The sequence below is a fragment of the Herpailurus yagouaroundi genome, unplaced genomic scaffold, assembly GCF_014898765.1.
Source record: "Herpailurus yagouaroundi ecotype Mexico unplaced genomic scaffold, PumYag 255, whole genome shotgun sequence".
NCBI lineage: Eukaryota > Metazoa > Chordata > Mammalia > Carnivora > Felidae > Herpailurus > Herpailurus yagouaroundi.
The window spans coordinates 129,712-149,643 of record NW_024412472.1 but is presented as its reverse complement, the minus strand read 5'-3'; the positions used below and the strand labels follow the sequence as shown (position 1 = coordinate 149,643).

The 19,932-nt window shown below is 40.6% G+C and overlaps 1 protein-coding gene across 5 annotated transcripts in view; it reads left to right on the top strand.

The window, feature by feature from the left end:
- The window catches only part of DNHD1 (dynein heavy chain domain 1), a 79,135-nt gene that overhangs the window by 7,479 nt on the left and 51,724 nt on the right, over window positions 1–19,932 (top strand). For all 5 annotated transcript variants that reach the window (XR_005786433.1, XR_005786434.1, XM_040461331.1 and 2 more), the window contains exons 4-9: window positions 3,025–3,228; window positions 3,308–3,418; window positions 4,974–5,130; window positions 13,391–13,645; window positions 13,755–13,892; window positions 14,031–14,082. Coding sequence is in view for 3 of the 5 variants with exons in the window: in XM_040461331.1 (XP_040317265.1) it covers window positions 3,025–3,228; window positions 3,308–3,418; window positions 4,974–5,130; window positions 13,391–13,645; window positions 13,755–13,892; window positions 14,031–14,082 (917 nt within the window). In the remaining 2 variants the exon portion in view is untranslated. The remainder of the gene's footprint in view (window positions 1–3,024; window positions 3,229–3,307; window positions 3,419–4,973; window positions 5,131–13,390; window positions 13,646–13,754; window positions 13,893–14,030; window positions 14,083–19,932) is intronic.

Genomic DNA, 19,932 nt, shown 5'->3' with positions numbered 1-19,932 from the left:
GCTCCATCATAATCAGAGAAGCAGCACAATCAAAGATAATTAGGCACACGGAGAGACAAGAAACCATGAGCAAGAGAACTAAAAGGCAGTGAATAATTATAGGACGAACATCTGCCAAAGAAGGAAATCCAGTGAAGTGAGTTTAGCATTTGGTGGTGCTTTTCCCCAAACAGAGGCGCCTGTGGATCCCACTATTGGCGATTGTGTGTCAGTTTTACTGTCAGCTCCTGAGCCGAGCTTTGGGTAGGCACAGACAGCCAAAGATCAGAGGCTGCAGCTGGGGACCCACACCCAGGAAAGCCATGTTTTCTGCTTCAACCTATAATGTGACCAGGGTACAAACCCAGAGCCCACGGCATTTAATTTGGACTTCCCTGATGTATCCATACAGATGATTTTCATATTTTACCAGTTTATTTTGCTTTTCTAGTTGTTCTCAAGTGAGAGTGTTCTAAATTTCTAGTGCACCATTAGTTAAAGCAGAACCCTGCCCTTTATTGTTTCCTTTTGTTTCTTGGACATGTAGTGGGTTTTTTTTTTTTTCAATGTGTTTGAATTTATCAATTTTTTCTTGGATTTGTCCCAGGTTTTTTAATTAAGTTTTTCATTTTAATTCTAACATAGTTAACATATAGTGTTATATTGGTATTTGTCCTGGATGTTAATTCATACTCAGATAGGAATTTATTTCTTCACTTCCTTAGAGTCTTCATTCAAGTGTCACCTCTCCCTCCCTCCCCCTCCCCCCTCCCCCCAAAACTCCTGTCCTCCCCTGGCATTGCCAACCTCTTCTTCCTGTGCTTTTCTTCCCCTCTCATTTATTATGTTTATCATCTTTCTTCTTCAATAGAATGAGAGCTCTGTCAGGGCAGGGATTTTTGTTTGTTATGTTTAACAGCATACCCTGAGGGTTTTGAACAATTTGGCATAGAGTAGAGACTCAATAACATTTGTTGAATGAATGAATGAATTATCCAGAGTAGGAATATGCATGGAGGCAAGTAGATGATGAGTTCCATATAGAACTTGCTGTGTTTCAGTAAAGCAGAGAGCTTGAGGTGTTTGGGAAGCAGTTGAATACTCTCTAGCATCACTTAATACTCCCATTGATCTGAGCCCTCTGAGGGCAAGGACTATGTAGCAGTTATTTTTATGTCCTCATCTCCAATCACAGCACTTGGACAGAAGGGAAACTCGATAAATGGTTTAATTAAATTCCATATGAAGTCAGGGGCTGAATTTTTCCTGTTTACTGCTATATCCTTAGTGCCTAGCACAGTCGAATGAGTAACTATCCCCCAAAGGAGCACTCGCTGTGGGGAGTGAGAAGAGTACCCTCTATCCTGACCGTGTGCAGGAAGAGTAGCATTTAGGGGTACCTGGCTGGCTCATTCTGTAGAGCATGGAACTCTTGACCTTGGGGTTGTAAGTTTGGTTGTACAATGTTGGTTGTAGAGATTACTTAAAATCCTAGAAGAAGAAGGAGAAGAGGGAGAAGAAGGAGGAGAAAAAGAAGAAGAAAGCAGCTTTTGAAAAAGAGAAAAGAAAGAGTAGTGTTCATTAAGAAGGTCATAAGGGAAGGAATGACCCCTTGGGGGAGCCAGGGTTCAATTAGTACAGGAAACTGTGGGAAACTAAGCAGCCCAGTGGTTAAGGGAGGTGACTTGAGTCAGGTAGATTCAGTTTTAAATCCTATATTCTTTCCTTAACTATCTTGGAAAAAGTTATGGCTCCTCTTGTTTCAGAAGAAATGGTTTGGGGAAAAAGAGTACTTGGGAAAATCTAGTCACTTTGTCAGAAAGGAAACAAAGTTTTACATGACTTGACTTAGTGAGTTCATTCTGGATCTATCTAAATGTTCTTCAGTCATTTGCTTAATCATGTATTCTAGAAAGTTGAGAGGGAAGAGATAGAAGAGGGCCATTTTATCTCTTAGGCATTATAGGCATAGGAACTGGGACATCAAAGCTTATAAAGGGCTTTCAAATATACTTAATGCTTAAGTATATTATTGGCTCCAAGTTATGAAAATAAAACTGTAAAATAAAAGTTGATAAATACTTTATTGAATGTGCCCAAACAGCATTATGCTAACCAGTCCCCTGCAACTAGATACAACTATATAAATGGCATTTAGTTTGGGAAGCAGGTGCATTGTGCTGAAGTAAGAGAACTTAGTAGGATTTTAAGGTGGCTCCGGAGGTACTTGGGTGGTTCTTTTGGTTGCAGTTTTCCTCTTTATTTGCCTGTGTCGAGTCTTCTATTCACCCCCTGCTTTTCCCCATTCTCAGTTACTCCCAACAGCACCCACTGATTTTTCTCTGCATGTTATTTCAGTACCTAGAGATATACATATTTTATCATCTCTAAGATGTACTTTTTTTTTTTTTTTACATTTTAACATCTCTGAAATTATGATGCATCTTACAAATTGGTGGAGTATCACATTGGTAGCATTTTAATGTTTCATTTTTTTTTTTAACACTGCAGCTTACAACTGATGGCATCTTAGGTTTGATGGAATGTAAGGTATCTGGATCTGGAGATATGATCTTCTTAGACCTGGCTGGGTGCCTTTTTCTTTCTTCCCTTCCATCTTTGGCTTCCATTTATTATTAATATTTATTTCCTTGGGGCACTTGGATGACTCCATTGGTTAAGGGTCCGGCTCTTGATTTTGGCTCAGGTCATGATCTCACGGTTTAGTTCGTGGGATGGAACCCTGTGTGGGGCTCTGCACTGACAGCAGGGAGCCTGCTTGGGATTCTCTCTCTCTCTCTCTCTCTCTCTCTGTCCCTCCCCCACTTGCTCTCTCTCTCAAAATAAATAAATAAACTTTTAAAACATTAATAATATTTGTTTCCTTTTTTGAGTTTGAAGATCATTCTTTTCTCTTTCCCTTCTTCCCACTTTCTTCTGCCTTCATTCCTGCTGCCATGTTTCGCCTCTCCATCCTTCTTTTGTCCCTTCCTGACGTCTGCAGGAGTTCCCAGGGCTCCTGCTGACCAGAGCTCTTTTCTAAAGGCCCTACAGCCTGGTGGTGGTGCCACCCAAGAAGGTGAACCCTGAGTACTACATCTTCTCTCCCTTTGGGATCCTGCATGTCCATCCTGTGGAGGGCAGTGAGACGATCACGCTGGGCACCTGGCACCGCCATTCTGTCCTCTGGCAGCAGCTCCAGTCCATCCCGTTCTTCAAATATTGCCTCTTATACAAGGCCTTGGCTTGGTAGGTGGTGACAGTATGGGATGTGGGGAGAAGTGTTGTGGGGAGCAGTAGCATGCTGTCGCTGCCCTCTGGTCTGTAGTTGGAAGAGGAATGTGAAGTTGCACGGGCTGCACCGGCACCGGACTTTCCTAGGGAAGCATCTGCTCTTTGCTGTGCCCCACTTTGGAGCTGGGCTTCTGCATATTAGCAGGTAAGGTCTTCAAAATACAATGTCAATGGACCTTTTGAATTATTGTTACAAAAAAACAATAACATGTTCCTTGTAGAAGGTTTGGAAGACATGAAAAAGCACAAAGAGAAAAAAATCTTTAATCTTACCAACCGTAAATAACCACAACAAACATTTTGCACATTTCCCTTCTGGTCTTATTTTCTATCACATATACGTATGTGGTCATACTTGACATACTGTTAAGTAAGCAGTTTTTTTATGAATAATGTATCTTGAGCATATTTTCATGTAATTAGGTATTCCTACATCACCTTGCCCCAGACCACACAATTATTGAGTATTGGATCTAGGGATGTAACTCAGGTGCCTGAATTCAAATTCTCTGCTCTTCCCATGGTACCTTCTGGGTTCTTTTTTTTGAAGAAAAGCTTAGTTATTCCTGTTTTCAGTACTTTCTTACTTATCTTGCACTCCTCAGCCACTCTAATTCTCTTCAGTGATAGAAGTTGCAAACTCAGATGCCCACAGGGCCTGAGCCGGAGCTATGGAAGAAACATAGTGGATTAGGTGCAAGACATGAGGGAGCAGGGGAATACAGTCTGGAGACTGCATATAAATAGGACAGTCACTACTGAGTTCCAGTTGTCTGTTGCCTCTGGGAATATGGGTACAGCATGCCAGCTGCCTTGTTTTTCAGGATTTCCTGGAAATCCACATTTTATTGTAAAATGTCTTAATTTTACCTACTTAACTCAAATTTTTATTAAAACAGTGTGCTGGCCAACTCTTACTGGAACATGTGAAAACATTTTCAGTCTGAATTTGACCCACGGGTTACTAGTTTGAAACCTTTGCTCTGGGAATCCTCCAGTCTAGCCTAATCATCATAGTGTAATTAAAAGCATAAGGGCTTGGAGACTGGACAGATCTGAATTTAAATCCTGAACCCTAGCAAGGACTTTACTCTTTGAGCCTCGTTTCCTGATATAAAAACTAGGGATAAACGTTCCTACCACGCAGCTATAGTGAGAATTAAGTGAGATTGTAAATATAAAGTACCATGTTCAATGCCTTTTAATAGGTGCTGAATAAATGATACCCATTATGATCACCTTTTGCTTATTGGGGATCTTTTGTCTTTTTCAAGGATTTTTAGAGATGTAGAATTCTCATGGAGAGAGTAGATAACAGAAGCAGGTTTTCTCAGGGATGGTCAGCCCATAGAGAAGTTAGAGGTTCCTCACCTTTGATCCTAAAACTGATCTGCCCATCTAGATTTTTTGGGCCCTTAGGCCTTTCAAGGAGACACTCTCCTGGCAGAAAGGTCAGTCAGTAGAAACATTTGCACATAACTCCAGGCCTTTCCCAAAGCATTCCCCGGCCAGCAACTTCCTCAGCTTGAATTCTTCCAAAGAATTCTCAAGAGGAATCTGTCTCTGTAGGTCACCAGGAATATTAGAATCTTTCTAAATCTTTGCTTATTCTGCGGTGTGCTGGGCTGGGAAGAGGTCAGAAGTGTTCAAGGAAAGAAGGCTGAGATGCCGGCTCTGACAAGCTTAGCCATTGATTGCAGGCTTCTGCAGGAGCTGCGCTCTGTATCCTGGCTCCCCCGAGACCCTGATCAATGCTATGGGCTGCTGGACCTGCAACGGGCTCTAGCCAAGGAGAACCACAAGGCTCTGCAGCTGCTCCATCGCTGCCTGCACCTCTGCACATCCATCCTGCACCTGGTAAGAGGCTGCAGTGCAATTTATTGTGAACCTTTCCCCCAAGCTGAGCTTGCCAGAGGCCCAGTCTCCTCTTGGCTCACGCTTCTCCTGGGATCCCCTGTGTGGTCTGGACTCTGAAGTTGGCCCAGAGCCATTGTCCTGCCCGGCACCAGCAGTCTCTGTTGTGGGGTGGATGGATCAATTACAGATGGGCAGAGGCTTGGACCCAACCTTTTCCCTAAGGGTTGGTCCTGGCCTTGAGCAGGGAGGAGAAGGAACATAGCAATGGTTTTTCTTTAGCTGTTTGTGCCAGGGGCATTAGGGAATTTGAAAGTTGGAGTCTGGATCTTTTATGCTACTAGGCTTATCTTTGAACCTATTTTGAATCTTCGGTAGGCCACTGTGGCTGGTAGAAGCATCCGGTGATGGAGTCCTTCCTAATTATGCCTACTTTGCATCCGTGGTACCTGCCCTCTGCCTAGGGCTCCTGGAGGCCCTGCTACATGTTCCTGTCACTATAGTTTGCTGTCTGTCGGGTGGGGCTGGATATTTACCCAGTTCTCTGGCTGATCGCCATCTCTAGGTAAACTAGATCTGAGAGAGATCTAGTACATGAGAAATAATGTACGAGAAGCCCTAGGTAGATTCATACAGGGAAATGGCCTTCAGCCTCCAGACAATAACAGCTGGACCTGACACTGCACTAAGCTGAATGGGGCCGAAGGTGGGGGCAAGCTATTCCATGGCCTTTCTGTACCTCCCAGTTCCTAAATCCCACTCTTGTTTTAATGTTACAAAAATATTAAAATTTTTTAATAGTAGTTTACTTTGGGGGTGCCTGGGTAGCTCAGTTGGTTAAGCATCCAACTCTTGATTTTAGCTCAGGTCATGAGCCCATGGTTGTGGGCGTGCTGGGCATGGAGCCTGCTTAAGATTCTGTCTCTGCCCTTCCCCTGCTCTCTCTCTCTCTCTCTCTAAAAATAAAAACTAAATAAATAAAAATAGAGGTTTATTTTGTCAATTAAGGTAAATTTTGCATGCAGTAAACAAATTGTAAGTGTGCAGTTTGTTGAAATATTTACATGTATATACATCCATGTAACCACCACCCAGATCAAGATGTAGAACATTTCCAGCACCTCAGCAAGCTCCCTGGTACCTCTCCTTTCAATACCCCCACAAAGGTAACTACTACTCTGATCTCTGTCACCATAGATTAATTTAGTCTGATTTTGAATTTCATATAAATGGAATCAACATTTTTTTTTCACTCAACATTATGTTAGCAAGGTTTATCCATAATCTTCTAGGAAGCAGTGGTTCACTCTTTTGTATGCTATGTAGTATTTCCTGTATGAATATACCACAATTTATTCTCCTATCGATAGACATTTGAGTTTGTTTCAGCTTTTGCTGTTATGAATAATGCTGATGAGAACATCTTTTTAAAAAAAATTTTTTTTAACATTTATTTATTTTTGAGACAGAGAGAGAGTATGAACAGGGGAGGGTCAGAGAAAGAGGGAGACACAGAATCTGAAACAGGCTCCAGGCTCTGAGCTGTCAGCACAGAGCCCGACACAGGGCTTGAACCCACGGACCGTGAGATCATGACCTGAGCTGAAGTTGGATGCTTAACTGACTGAGCCACCCAGGCACCCCTGATGAGAACATTCTTGTGCATGTCCCTTGGTGGACATAAGCACTCATTTGTTTGGAGTATATGTTCTAGGAGTGAAACTGCTGGAATAAGGTACATGTCTGTTTTACAGTACCAAACAGTTTTCTGGAGTGGTTGTACCAGTTTGTATTCCCCCCAACAGTGTAGGAGACTTCCAGTTGTCCTATGTTCTCATCAACCTTTACTATTGTCAGGGTTTTTAATTTTAGCCAAACTGGTATATAGTGGTATCTCATTGTAGTTTTGTTTGTTTGTTTGTTTGTTTTAGAGAGAGAGCACATGCAAGCAGGGGAGGGGCAGAAGGAGAAGGAGAGAGAGAAAATATCAAACAGGCTCCACACTCAGTGCAGAGCCAGATGTGGGACTTGATCTCACAACCATGAGATCATGACCTGAGCCGAAATCAGGAGTCAGACACTTAACCGAATGAGCCACCCAGGTGCCCCTCACTGTAGTTTTAATTTGTGTTTCTATGATCACCAAGGTTGTTGAGCGTCTTTTCATATGCTTATTGGCTGTTTTGGTACCTTCTTCTGTGATGGTCTAAGTCTCTATTTTTAACTGTTGTCTGTTTTTTTTCCTATTAATATGTAAGAGTTCTTTAGATAGTCTAGATATGCATCCTGTATCAAATATATATATAAATATATAATATATTTATATAATATATATTGTATATTATATATATTATATATATAATATATAATATTATGTATATTATATATATTATATATATATATAAAATAGATATTTTCTCCCAGTCTGTGGCTTACCCTTTTACTATTTTAATAGTGTCTTTTTTTTTTTTTTTTAAGTAAGCTCTATACCCAACATGGGGCTTGAACTCATGGCCCTGAGACCCTGAAATCAAGAGATGTATGCTCTACCAATTGAGCCTGCCAGGTGTCCCTTAATGGTGTCTTTTGATTAACAGAAGTTCTTAATTTTCTTGAAGTTCATTTTGTCAATCTTTTTTGATTAGTGCCTTTTGAGTCCTGGTTTAAGAAATCTTTGCCTGCCCCAAAGTCATGTAGATATTTCCTTGTTTTCTTCTAGAACTTTTATTATATTTTCTTTCACATTTAGGTCTATAGTACATTTCAAATTAATTTTTATGTATGGTGTGACATAAGAGCCAAGTTTTATTTTCCCCATTTATTGAAAAAAATATCCTTTCCCCACCTAATTACAGTGGTGTCATTTTCTTAAATCAGATGACTGTATATGTGTGGGTCTGTTTCTAGACTGTCTTGTGTCTGATTAGTCTGTCTTTTGGCCAGTGTCACACCATCTTAATTATTGCAGCTTTGTGGTACGTCTTGATATCTGGTATTATAGGTTCTATAACTTTTTATTATACAAGATTTCCCTGGCTGTGCTAGGGTCTTTAAATTTCCATATCAAGTTTAGAATCAGCTTACTAATTTCCACAAAATAATTTGCTGGGATTTTTTTATTGGCTTGTTTTAAATTTGTATATCAATTTGAGGGAGAATTGATATCTTAATATTTCATTTTCTAATTCATATACATGGATCTCTTCATGTATTTTGATTTCTTTAATTTCTCCTACTGAGGTTTTATAGGTTTCCTATAGAGGTCTTGAATATATTTCATTAGACTTATTACTAGATATTTGGTATCTTTTTGTTGCTATTGTAAATGGTATTTTAAAACATTATTGTTTTCTAATAGTTGCTACACCATACACAAAAATTAATTCATGGTATATAAAAGACTTAAGTGTGAAAAGAAAATCCAAAAAGCTTTCAGAAGACCATATCACATGTTTATTATCTCAGGGTTTCTTAAGATATTAAAAAGTGTAAACCATAAAAATATCAAGACATTTGTCTGTACTAAAATTAACTTTTTGGGGTGCCCAGTTGCTTGAGCGTCCAACTTTGGCTCCAGTCATGATCTCATGGTTCATGAGTCCAAGCCCCACGTGGGGCTCTGTGCTGATGGCTCAGAGCCTGGAGCCTGCTTCAGATTTTGTGTTTCCCTCTCTCTCTGCCCCTCCCCAACTCATGCTCTATCTCTCTCTCAAAAATAAATAAACATTAAAAAAATTAAAATTAACTTTTTAAAAAGCACCATAGGAAAAGTGAAAAGACAAGCAAATGCAACATGTAGAGCCACTTTCTGTGCTGCTGTGTGGATGGAATGGAACTTGTCCCTGTTGGCAGTCACCCCAAAGGTGAGGGGTGGTGCAGGGGAGAGGGAGAAGGAGTAATCATCCCAAATGGCAACTGAATTGTTATAGAACCAAGCCTGTACTCTGTGCTAATAAAAGCATGCTGCTGCCCAATAAATTGTAGCATTATTAAATAACTAAAATAGATTTGAAACACTAAATAAATAATGATATAAAATGTGAGTGTTTGGTAGATAACCTTTATCAATTTTTAAGGATGTTCCCATCAATTCTTAGTTTGCTAAGAGGTTTTACCACGAATGGGTGTTGAATTTTGTCCAGTGATTTTTTTTTTTCTGATTCTGTTTAAACGATTATGGGAATTTTTCTCCTTTAGTCTAATATGGTGAATAATTGGTGTTACACCAGCTTTGCATTACTGGGACAAACCCATTTTCTTTTTTTCTTCTTACTTCTTTCTTGTATAACTTTTTATTTTGATATAAGTTCAAGTTTATTAGGAAAGTTGCAAGGATAGTATAATAAACTCTCATTTACCTTTTACCCAGATTATTAGTTTGTCTTATTTATCATTTCTGCTCTTTTTCTTTCTCTATGTAAGTATACATTATTTTCCTGAACCATTTGAGAGTTTTAAGTTCCACATGGTAAGTTCCCTTACCCCTAAATATGCCAGTGTGTTTCTCTTTAAGAACAAGGGCATTTTCTTCCACAACTCCAGTGCAATGATCAAACATTAGGAGATTTCACTTGGATACTATTTTGTTATCTAACCCATAGTCCTTCCTAGAAATTTGCGAATTATTCCAAAAATGTCCTTTATAACTGTTTTTTTTTGGGTGGGGGGGTTGGGGGGTGGTTTTGTTTTTTGTTTTTGTTTTTGTTTTTGTTTCAGGATGCAGTCCAAAATTGTGCACTGCATTTAATGGTCACTTCTCCATAGTCTCTTTCATATGTCACAGTTCCTCTGCCTTCTTTTTGGCTCCTTGTCTCATGGTGGGACAGCCGTACAATAGGGTCTTCATTCCAAAGCCTCCTGCCCCTCCACATCAGAACAAGAACAGCCTTTGCTGAGCTCTTGCTTGGCACTTTCCCCTTTCCTGTTTTGCTTCCCTCTTTCCCTTGGAGGTTTGTTTCCTGAAGATCATTCCTTTAATAAATCACATTTCCCCAAATTCCTCTCTCAGGCTCTTCTTCTAGGGAACTCAGTCTAAGAAAATGTATATATTAGACCAAGCTCACTCATTGTTCTGTGCAAATATTCTACCACCACAATAATTTTTTTAATCCACCTTATCTTTCAGTTTCTGAGAGATGCATGTTAAAAACATCCCCTCCTATGACTATAGATTTGTTCATTTCTCCTTGATGTTCTTTCATTTTGCAACGTGTATTTCAAAATCATGTTGTATGCATAAAGATTCATAATAGTATTTCTTGGTGACTTTATTGCTATGAAAAGTCTGCATTCTGTTACTACTTTTCTGCTAGAGTTCTCTTTTGTTTGAGGTAAACTACATCAGGCATTTGCTCCATGTATCTTTTTCTATTAGTTTGTTTTCAACCTTCCTTTGTTATTTTGTTTTATGTGTATCTCTTACAAATAGCTGGAAGACATTTAGTCTGAGAGTCTATGTTTATCTCATTTATTATGATGACTGATAGGTTTGGACTTATTTTTTCCATCTTATTTTGATGTTTTTTATTTCCTGCAATTTCTGGTTGATTCTTCCTTGTGTTTCTTGTCTCTTGGTGGGTTGTTTACATTTTTGTTGCCATTATTGTCCTCTAATGATTTGGATGTTATACATTTTATTTTTGTCATAGTTGCCCAGGAACCACTCAATGCCTATTCATCCTTCTTAGTTTTAGAATCTTGATTGTTTCTTTTCATAAACTTGTAGCTGAAGGAAGCCACTTAACTCTGTTCAGGGCAATGAAACATAAGTGGAAGTCACCGAGAAAACTTTTTAAAAGAGGCATATCTAACCGGGATGTCATAGTGAGGATTTACTCCTGACTTATTGTCTGACCCTTGGATGAAATTTTTGGTGATAGAGAAGCTTTTACACAATGATAAAGGCAAAAGTCATATTAAAGATGGAGGAGATGGAACATAAAAGGAGCTTTTTTTTTTATGTTTTATTTTTGAGAGACAGAGAGAGACAGAGCATAAGTGAGGGAGGGGCAGAGTGAGGGAAAAACAGAATCTAAAGCAGGCTCCAGGTTCTGAGCTGTCATCACAGAACCCGATGCAGGGCTTGAGCCCCACCAACAGTGAGATCATGACCTGAGCCAAAGTCGGACGCTTAACCGACTGAGCCACCAGGTGCCCCAAAACGAGTGTTGTTTTTATCGATACTGTTGGGCCAATATACCATTAAGGGATTTCTTATTGCATTAAATAAACCTTTTACTTGCTCAAACCGCACTTTTTTCCAGTTTTCTCTCACTTGCAGCTGAATCCATATGTAAGAAATGTATACACCTGCTCAAAAGATGTAGCTGTTCCATTTACACTTTTATAACAATGTCTCTTTCATGTCTTTTTCTAAAAGCACTTTGTGAGGAAGGCCTTCTCTGGGTCACCCTATTTAAACTTGCAAACCCCCACTATCACCAGCATCCCTGACCCCTTTTTCTACTCTGTGTTTCCTTTGCTCATAGCACCTATAACCTTTTTACATAGAATATAAATTACTTATTTATTATTATATATTATTATATTATATATTATTGTATTTCTCCCCCACCTCCAAGAGGATAGGGATTTTTATTTGTTTCATTCACTGATATATCTGTAGTGCTTCTTATAGGTTATGTCATATAGTAGGTGCTCAGCGCGTGTTTTGAGTGAATGAATGCCAAGTGTGCATTTGTATCCATGTCTTTCTCCCTAGCAGAATAAGAACCTTTACTGTATTCTAATTTCCTTTCTCTCCTCTCTTCCTCTCCCCACCCTCCACCCTCCCTATTCCACTTATGTTCAGATCTACTGGAATTTAATTCTGGATTGTTATGAACATTCTTGTTTTGTAGCCTGCTCATTTAGACCTGGCAATATGTTTTACAAATGTCTTTGCTCATCAAAGCTTCTTGTAGCTCTTATATTCATTTTCCTCTGTCAAAAATATACTGTTGTTTGTTTTGTTTCATTTTTTTCAGAGAGAATCTGTGGATGGTAAATGTTTAGAGTCTTTGTATATCTAAAAATGTCTTTATTCATCCCCAAATTTCAGTGTGATACTGTGGCTAGATACAGAATTACAGGTTACAAAAATTCCTCAGAACTTTGAAGGTATTGAAGATATTGCCCCTTAGTGGTGAGGCTTTAAAAATGCATACTGATTACATACTTGTGTAGTAATTATTGTTGCTTTGTGTATGGTTTTATCCTAATTGGCACTCAGTAAGCCCTTTCAGCTTGAGTGATACCTTCTTTTTATATGTCCTGTGGAACCACCTGTGCCAGGCATTATGTGAAGCAATAAATGCAATAAGATGTGACAGAGGCCTCGTCCTTGTAGAATTGCCAGTGCAGTGCACGAGTGACACGAGTAACTAGCTAGTGGTGATGCGTCGCACTATGGGCTGTGAAGTGGGAAGCACTCAAAGTATGGAGGGTATTTCTAGAGCGTGAAAGAGAACCTCTTGTCAAGCCCAAGGGCACATTTGTGTATGATGTGTGGCTCAGGCCTCAAGTGCCTTATGTCTGGGTCTCAGAAGACTGGGGTTTGAGCTCAGGTTGAGCAGAATACAATCTAATCACAGAGTCTACTGAGCATCAAAACAGACAGGAGAGCTTCAGGGACAGAAGGTCCATCTGGCCAAGCATGTCTTCCTGGTGTCTCCCCTCTGTTCCTCAACAGGACAAATCCTGAGAGGTGGCAACTGTCAGCAACCTCCCAGATGTGAGAAAGAGCCACCAAGAGGCTCTTAGACTTTTATCCCACATTCTTCATCCCCCAGTGGAAAGCCTCTGTCAGTGCCCCGAGACAGCATCTGCTGTCACGTAAGGAGTATTATGCTAGCCAGCAGGCCACACCTCCCAGCCCTGCTGATTGGAATCCGTGTCCTGGAATTATTGCCGAACCCTACTTATCTACTCTTTCTCTTCTTTTGTGTAGCCTGTGTGTTAGTAAGCTTCTCTGTTTACACACGCACACATTTTCTCTCTGAGTTCGATCCTTGGGGCCTTTAGCAGACAGGCCTGGCCTATCAAATTAGCACTGTGGCCTCTCAATGTATGTTCTCCATTTTGCATCTTCTTTGGTCACTAAAGGATTTCGGGGGCTAATCTCTACCAAAAAGCAGCCTTCCGTGGGTATATCGAGGTGCTAGGTTTCAGACTCTGAGACCTGAGAGTTTTGCACAGGCCAGCGGGTAGCCAGTTTGTTTTCTTTTCCCTTTGTCCAGGAGTTTTCCACTCTCTATTCTGACAGGTTCACGAGGATACGTATCACATGCAACAGGGCCTGCAGGAGCGGCTGAAAAACTGCAAGAGGATCAGGACTGACCAACTCTCGGTGTATCTTCAGAAGGTACAGGGCCAGCAGCTGGAGCAGAAGCTGAGGCAGACAGAGGCGTGGTTGCTGCGGCTGGGACAGTTGGCCCGCCTGGTGGACCACATGATTGGCCAGAACCTTGTGTCTATCATAGAGGAGGAGATAACCTCCTTCGTGGCCAACATCCTGCAGGTAAGGGAGTGGATGGCATGTGTGGAGGCGGGACAGGCAGTCAAGGCCACATGGCAGAGAGCAGATACTGACCTGTAGCCCCACGAGCTGTCCTGACTTTTCTTGACAGGCCCCAAGGCAGAATCCCTTTCTCTCAGCAGAGCTGGTCTTTGACGATTGTGGCCAGCTGTCTCATGAGCCATGTATTGAAAACATGATCCAGATTCTAACTGGGGGCCTGCAGTCTGTCAAGGCCTCTGCCCTGAAGGTATCCTGGACTGGGCAGGGGGGCTGGCTGCAGGAATTCCCAATTCTAATCCCCTGTGTAATCAGAAGTTCTCAGCCTGGTCTGAACTTAGTTCCTTGTTTTCTGTTTCTGCCCCCCTCTACCTGCCTTGGTGTGAAGGTCATGCAATCTACAGACCTGAAGACCCCCTGGGACTCCTTGATTTCTGAAGGTATTTAAGTAAGGAGACACAGACAGGCAGGTAGGAAGGGTGGAAGGAGCAGGGAGAGTCACATGCACAGTGCCAATGGCATGGCCACAGAGTCAGGCCTTAGGTGTGGAGGGAGCAGCTATGACCTGGGTACTGCACACAGGTGTGGGGGGCGGGGGTTAGAGAGTGTGGGTGTGTCTTTGCTCACTCATGCCTGTGCTTGTGTGCATGTGTGTGCATCCAGTTGAGTGGAATGAGAGGTGTGTAAAAGAATGTAAGTACATTGTCCTTCCTCTCGTTCATTCAAACTCCGTGAAATTACTCTCTAATGTCATAATGGCATTTTGTTTACTATTAAATTTGATTGCCAAGTAAATTTGTATTTACTTGAAGAACTCTGCTTATTTGATATTTGCTTTATTTCAGACAACTCTTTTTCATTTCATGTAAGACAATCTATTAGTATTGAGCTATTATGGTGACCAGTTATTACTGGCTTTCAGTCCTCAAACTTGTGAACAATCAGGGAGGAAATACATGTTCACATTTCCTTTATTTGCAATACTAACCCAGTTACAAATAAAACTATTACATGCATTCAGGCACATCTGACATGTAAGTACTTAACCCCCACCACCGCCTTCACTCAACTAGTATGTTTTCAGCAGGATGATTTAAAGACATCAAGTTGGGCGCCTGGGTGGCTCAGTTGGTTGAGCCTCCGACTTCAGCTCAGGTCATGATCTCACAGTGTGTGAGTTTGAGCCCCGTGTCGGGCTCTGTGCTGACAGCTTGGAGCCTGGAACCTGCTTCGATTCTGTGTCTCCCTCTCTATCCGCTCCTCCCCTGCTCACACTCTGACTCTCTCTCTCTCTCTCTCTCTCTCTCAAAAATAAATAAACATTAAAAAATTTTTTAAAAATAAAGACATGAAGTCAATTTTAGGAAATAGATGACAAGTAAGTGGAAGGTTCATTGAAAGCAGCACATGTCTTTTACAAATCACACCAATTGGGGCATATTTGTTCTCAAGTGCATCTAGGTTAAATGGTAGAGACTATTGATATTTGTTTTACATGGTCAGTGGAAAGAGGTAGGGCTCTAGAACCAAACACATTAGTTTACTAGCCTGTAAAATGGGAATTGGGTATTTTTGTTAAAATACCTAACTTGCAGCATTAAAAGAGGTGATATGTCTAGTATAGTGCTCAGCACATAATGATACATGCTAAAGATAGTAACTTCTTAGCATTATTAGTATTAAGGACTGAGGAAAACCAGATATTTCACATTATTCTCTCATATTTTTTACTAATTCATGTTTTGGTATATTGTAGTATTTTTCTTTGAATGGCAAAACAAGCAAAAACCTTAAAATTTTATTCTAAATTCTAATGAAAGTGAAAATATTCACTTGCAATGTCCTGGGTTATCCTGTCTACTTTTTTTTTTTTTGAGAGAGAGAGAGAGAGAGTGAGAGAGAGAGAGAGCACACACAGAAGGGGCAGAGGGAGAGACTCTTAACCACGCTCCACGGTCAGCGAGTAGCCCAACTCAGGGCTTGATCCCACAATCCTGGGATCATGCATGACCTGAGCTGAAATCAAGAGTTGGACGCTCACTTGACTGAGTCACCCAGGCGCCCCTATCCCTTCTACTTTTAAAGGATCACCATGGACCGGTACATTTAGGCATGAAATGTCCTGATGCTTGTTATCTTACTTTCAAATGTTTTTGAGGAAAGAGAAAAGGAAAATCAAAGCAATGTGGGCAAAATGTTAATAATTGTTGAATCAAAGTGGATGGGTAAAAGGGGTTTGTAGTACTTTTAAACTTTCTTACATATTTGAGATTTTTCAAAACCAACATTTGAAGGAAAAAAAAAAAAGATCAACATGGAAAATCAAAGTAATATCATGGAGGAACTAGAACCAAAGTTCTGATTTAGGATTTTTCTTAAATTCTTGATGAAAATTGGAGTAGTATTTAATAAAACTAAATATCTAGCAGTTAAAACAGAACTAGTGGTGTTTAAGAAACATACATCTATCTGAGAAATTTGTTACTTAAGTGAGGCAAAATGTGTACATCGTTTTAGCCAAATTACAAAATAATTTCAGTACCTCTACTTATACATACAAACATGAAAAATCAGCCCCTTACAGTAGAAACTTACACACTGACTAGAGTCTGACCCCTAGAAGAAGACTCAATCTATTACTAATAACATAGTTACAACATGTCTTGCAGTCTTTAAGCTTCATTCTCCAACATTTTCCACAGAACAGTCTTAGTACTAGAACCAAAAAAAGATGATCAATATTGTTACCCTTACAATCATTTCAGGAATTTTGAGCAGTTTAAAACTAGGAAAATACTTGGGGCGCCTGGGTGGCGCAGTCGGTTAAGCGTCCGACTTCAGCCAGGTCACGGTCTCGCGGTCCGTGAGTTCGAGCCCCGCGTCAGGCTCTGGACTGATGGCTCAGAGCCTGGAGCCTGTTTTTGATTCTGTGTCTCCCTCTCTCTCTGCCCCTCCCCCGTTCATGCTCTGTCTCTCTCTGTCCCAAAAATAAATAAACGTTAAAAAAAAAAAAAGTTAAAAAAAAAAAAAAACTAGGAAAATACAATCAGATAATGATTCTTCTCATCTGGCAGGTGTCAAGTTCAGGAACTTAAGGTTCTTACGTTAACTTTACCCAGATCAGTGTATCTTTTTGATATCTGTGGTAAGATAAATCTGTTACACTGAGAAGGGACAAAGGATTGCTCCATTTTTATTATAAACTCTTTCCTGTATGTTTTGGTTGGGGTGGTGTTGAAGTTAGCATAGAGATAGAATGTAAACAATTAAACTGTCCTTACTGTATATTTTGGCCAAGGGGCTACATGTGGCAGGAAGGGTCTCTTGGGAGTGTGACACATAATGAGTATGACCAGCAAGAGGAAGAATAGAGGTAAGAATTGTAACAGTGAGTAGACCAGAAATGGAAGAGAAGAGACACTTTTTTCCCAATCATCCTGTAAGAAATACTGAAGACATGAAAAGTATATAAATATGTTTGATGAGAAGCTTTTGCTGCTCTGTGGACTAAGCAGCAGTCTGAGTGACTCAATGTCTGAGTGACTCATTCAAGGAAACCTACAGTAAAGGTCTACATTATTTGGTTTTTCACAGTTATGTTGATATTTAAAAATGCAGCTCCAGGTTGACTTATACACACACACACACACACACACACACACACACACACACATTATACTGATACATATCTATTTTAAATTGAAGCCCAAATCCCTCAGTGGTGACAGGTAATTTATGTTTCTTTGATTTAATTGATATCATATTTCTTATCATAAGAAAGCTTTATTTGACTCTTTCTTTCACTTGGCTATGAAGTTGTTAGTGATTTCTGTTTTGTTTTGTTGGGATATTGCATTCACCAAGTTGTATTAAAAATACATTAGCTTTTCTTTCCATGGCCCAGAATCACACATGAATTGACTGTATCGCACTGTATTGCTTGAGTGCTCCTGTGGGTCTTGGTACCTTCAATCATAGCTCTTCAACCTTGTCTCGTGTTTTGGAGCTCACAAAACAAAGTTACCAAATTCAAAGGCAGAAAAGATGTAATAGCACCACTCTTCACAGAAATGGAGACTAGAAAGTCAGGAAGAGAGCCACATCTCTCAAATTGCTGCTTATCCTTTTATCTCTACTTCTCTCTGTGCTTCTTCCCAGTTCCCCTGATTCTCTCCTAAAACTAGCTGTCTCTGCTTTCTTTGAACTTTCTGCTCCCTTATAACTATTGCTTCCAAATGACTTGGGCGTCCTGTGGTACCAACCCCATCCTTGACTCTAGATGATCTGTCAGTTAGGTTTTCCTGTATGTGTGACTGACTTATTTCAAATTTTCAAGAGAAGGAATATGATTGATTTAACCTACCCTATAGAGAGAACCACATATCCATTAGCTCTGGGAAGGGGAATGGGTTGTGTTACAAACTAGTTGGTTTTAGCTACAGGTAACAGCAGATCCTCTTAGAAGGGTATGTATAGTAGAGGAGGCTCCAATCTTTAGCTATGCTTGTATTGGCTATAAACCTACATTATGTAGGCCTAAATGTGCAAGTTGGGTTTGGATAACATGTTTCTAGCTCAGAGCTACGTAAGCAAAAAGGGGAATTTATTGGCTCCCATAACTAAAAAAAATACATGGATGCAGCTGGATTCAGGCTGAGCTGGATTCAGCACCCAGGCAATGTCATTGAGGCTTTATTTCTCTTTGTCTTTTGACTTTGCTTATGTGTTTGAATTCTGAGTCACCGAGAATGCTTTTAGCTGGAAGTAACAGAAGTCCTGAGAGTAGCCTAACAGTGAAAACAATTCTCACATAATGAGAGGTCTCCAGGTAGGTGCTTCCAGGTTGTTTCAGTGGCTCAAAAATGTCATCAAGTATCAGGTTCCTCATGTCTGTCCCCTGCTCCTTTCTGGTTTTAGCTATAGGTAAGGGCAGAGCCTCTTAGAGGGGTGTGTGTGGTAGGGGAGGCTGTAATCAAAAAAGTTTTTTCAGGGCGCCTGAGTGGCTCAGTTGATTGAGCATCCAACTCTTGATTTTGGCTCAGATCATAATCTCACAGTTTCGTGAGTTTGAGCCCTGTGTCAGGCTCTGCACTGGCTGGAAGGGTAGAGCTTGCTTGGGATTCTCTCTCTCTCTTCCTCTCTCTCTGTCCCTCTCCCACTTGTGCTGTCTCTGGCTGTCTCAAATAGATTAAACTAAAAAAAAAAAAAGTTTTTTTCATCCTTAGGCTTATTGCCTTGTAAATGCAAGACAAGCTCCAGCTCCAAGCATCCCATTCTTAAGCAAAATCAGGGGAAAGGGAAACAAACACTGGAGGGAGAGCTCCACTGCCCCACTCACATTTTAAAAAATATTTTTAAAGGTTTTATTATCATTATTATTTTAAATAATTTATTGTCAAGTTAGCTAACATACAGTGTATACAGTGTGCCCTTGGCTTCGGGAGTAGATTCCCATGATTCATCGCTTACATACAGCACCCAGTGCTCATCCCAGCAAGTGCCGTCCTCAATGCCCATCACCCATTTCCCCACCCCTCCGCCCTTCCCATCAACCCTTAGTTTGTTCTCTGTATCTAAGAGTCTCTTATCATTTGCCTCCCTCTCTGTTTGAAACTATTTTTTTTTTCAACGTTTTATTTATTTTTGGGACAGAGAGAGACAGAGCATGAACGGGGGAGGGGCAGAGAGAGAGGGAGACACAGAATCAGAAACAGGCTCCAGGCTCTGAGCCATCAGCCCAGAGCCCGACGCGGGGCTCGAACTCACAGACCGCGAGATCGTGACCCAGCTGAAGTCGGAAGCTTAACCGACTGAGCCACCCAGGCGCCCCTGAAACTATTTTTTTTTTTTCTAACTCTCACATTTTATCAGGAAAGGAAATCTTTTCCAGAAACTCCCCAGCAGACACACTTCTACATCTCATTGTAAAAATCTAGGTCATGTGGCTACCTCCAGCAGCAAGAAGGGCTGGGAAGTCAAATGGCTGACATTTCTAGTTTCCCGTGGAAGATGGGCTCTACCACCACAGAAGAAGGGAGAAGGGAATAGCTATTGGGTCGTCAGCCAACATGCCTTCCAAGGTTCTAGTCTTCCATTCTCAAAACCTGGCAAGCAAGAGAATTACCAGCATTCTCCACAGCATCATTTCATACTATATTGTTTCCCTTCTAGTAACTGATATTTAGTAAAATCTCATTTAATTTTAGCTCTACAAGCAACAATGTATTTAAGCAGTCTGTGTTGATCAGTCTCTCAGGAATTTTGTTTGTCTGAAGCTAATTCTCTTTAGA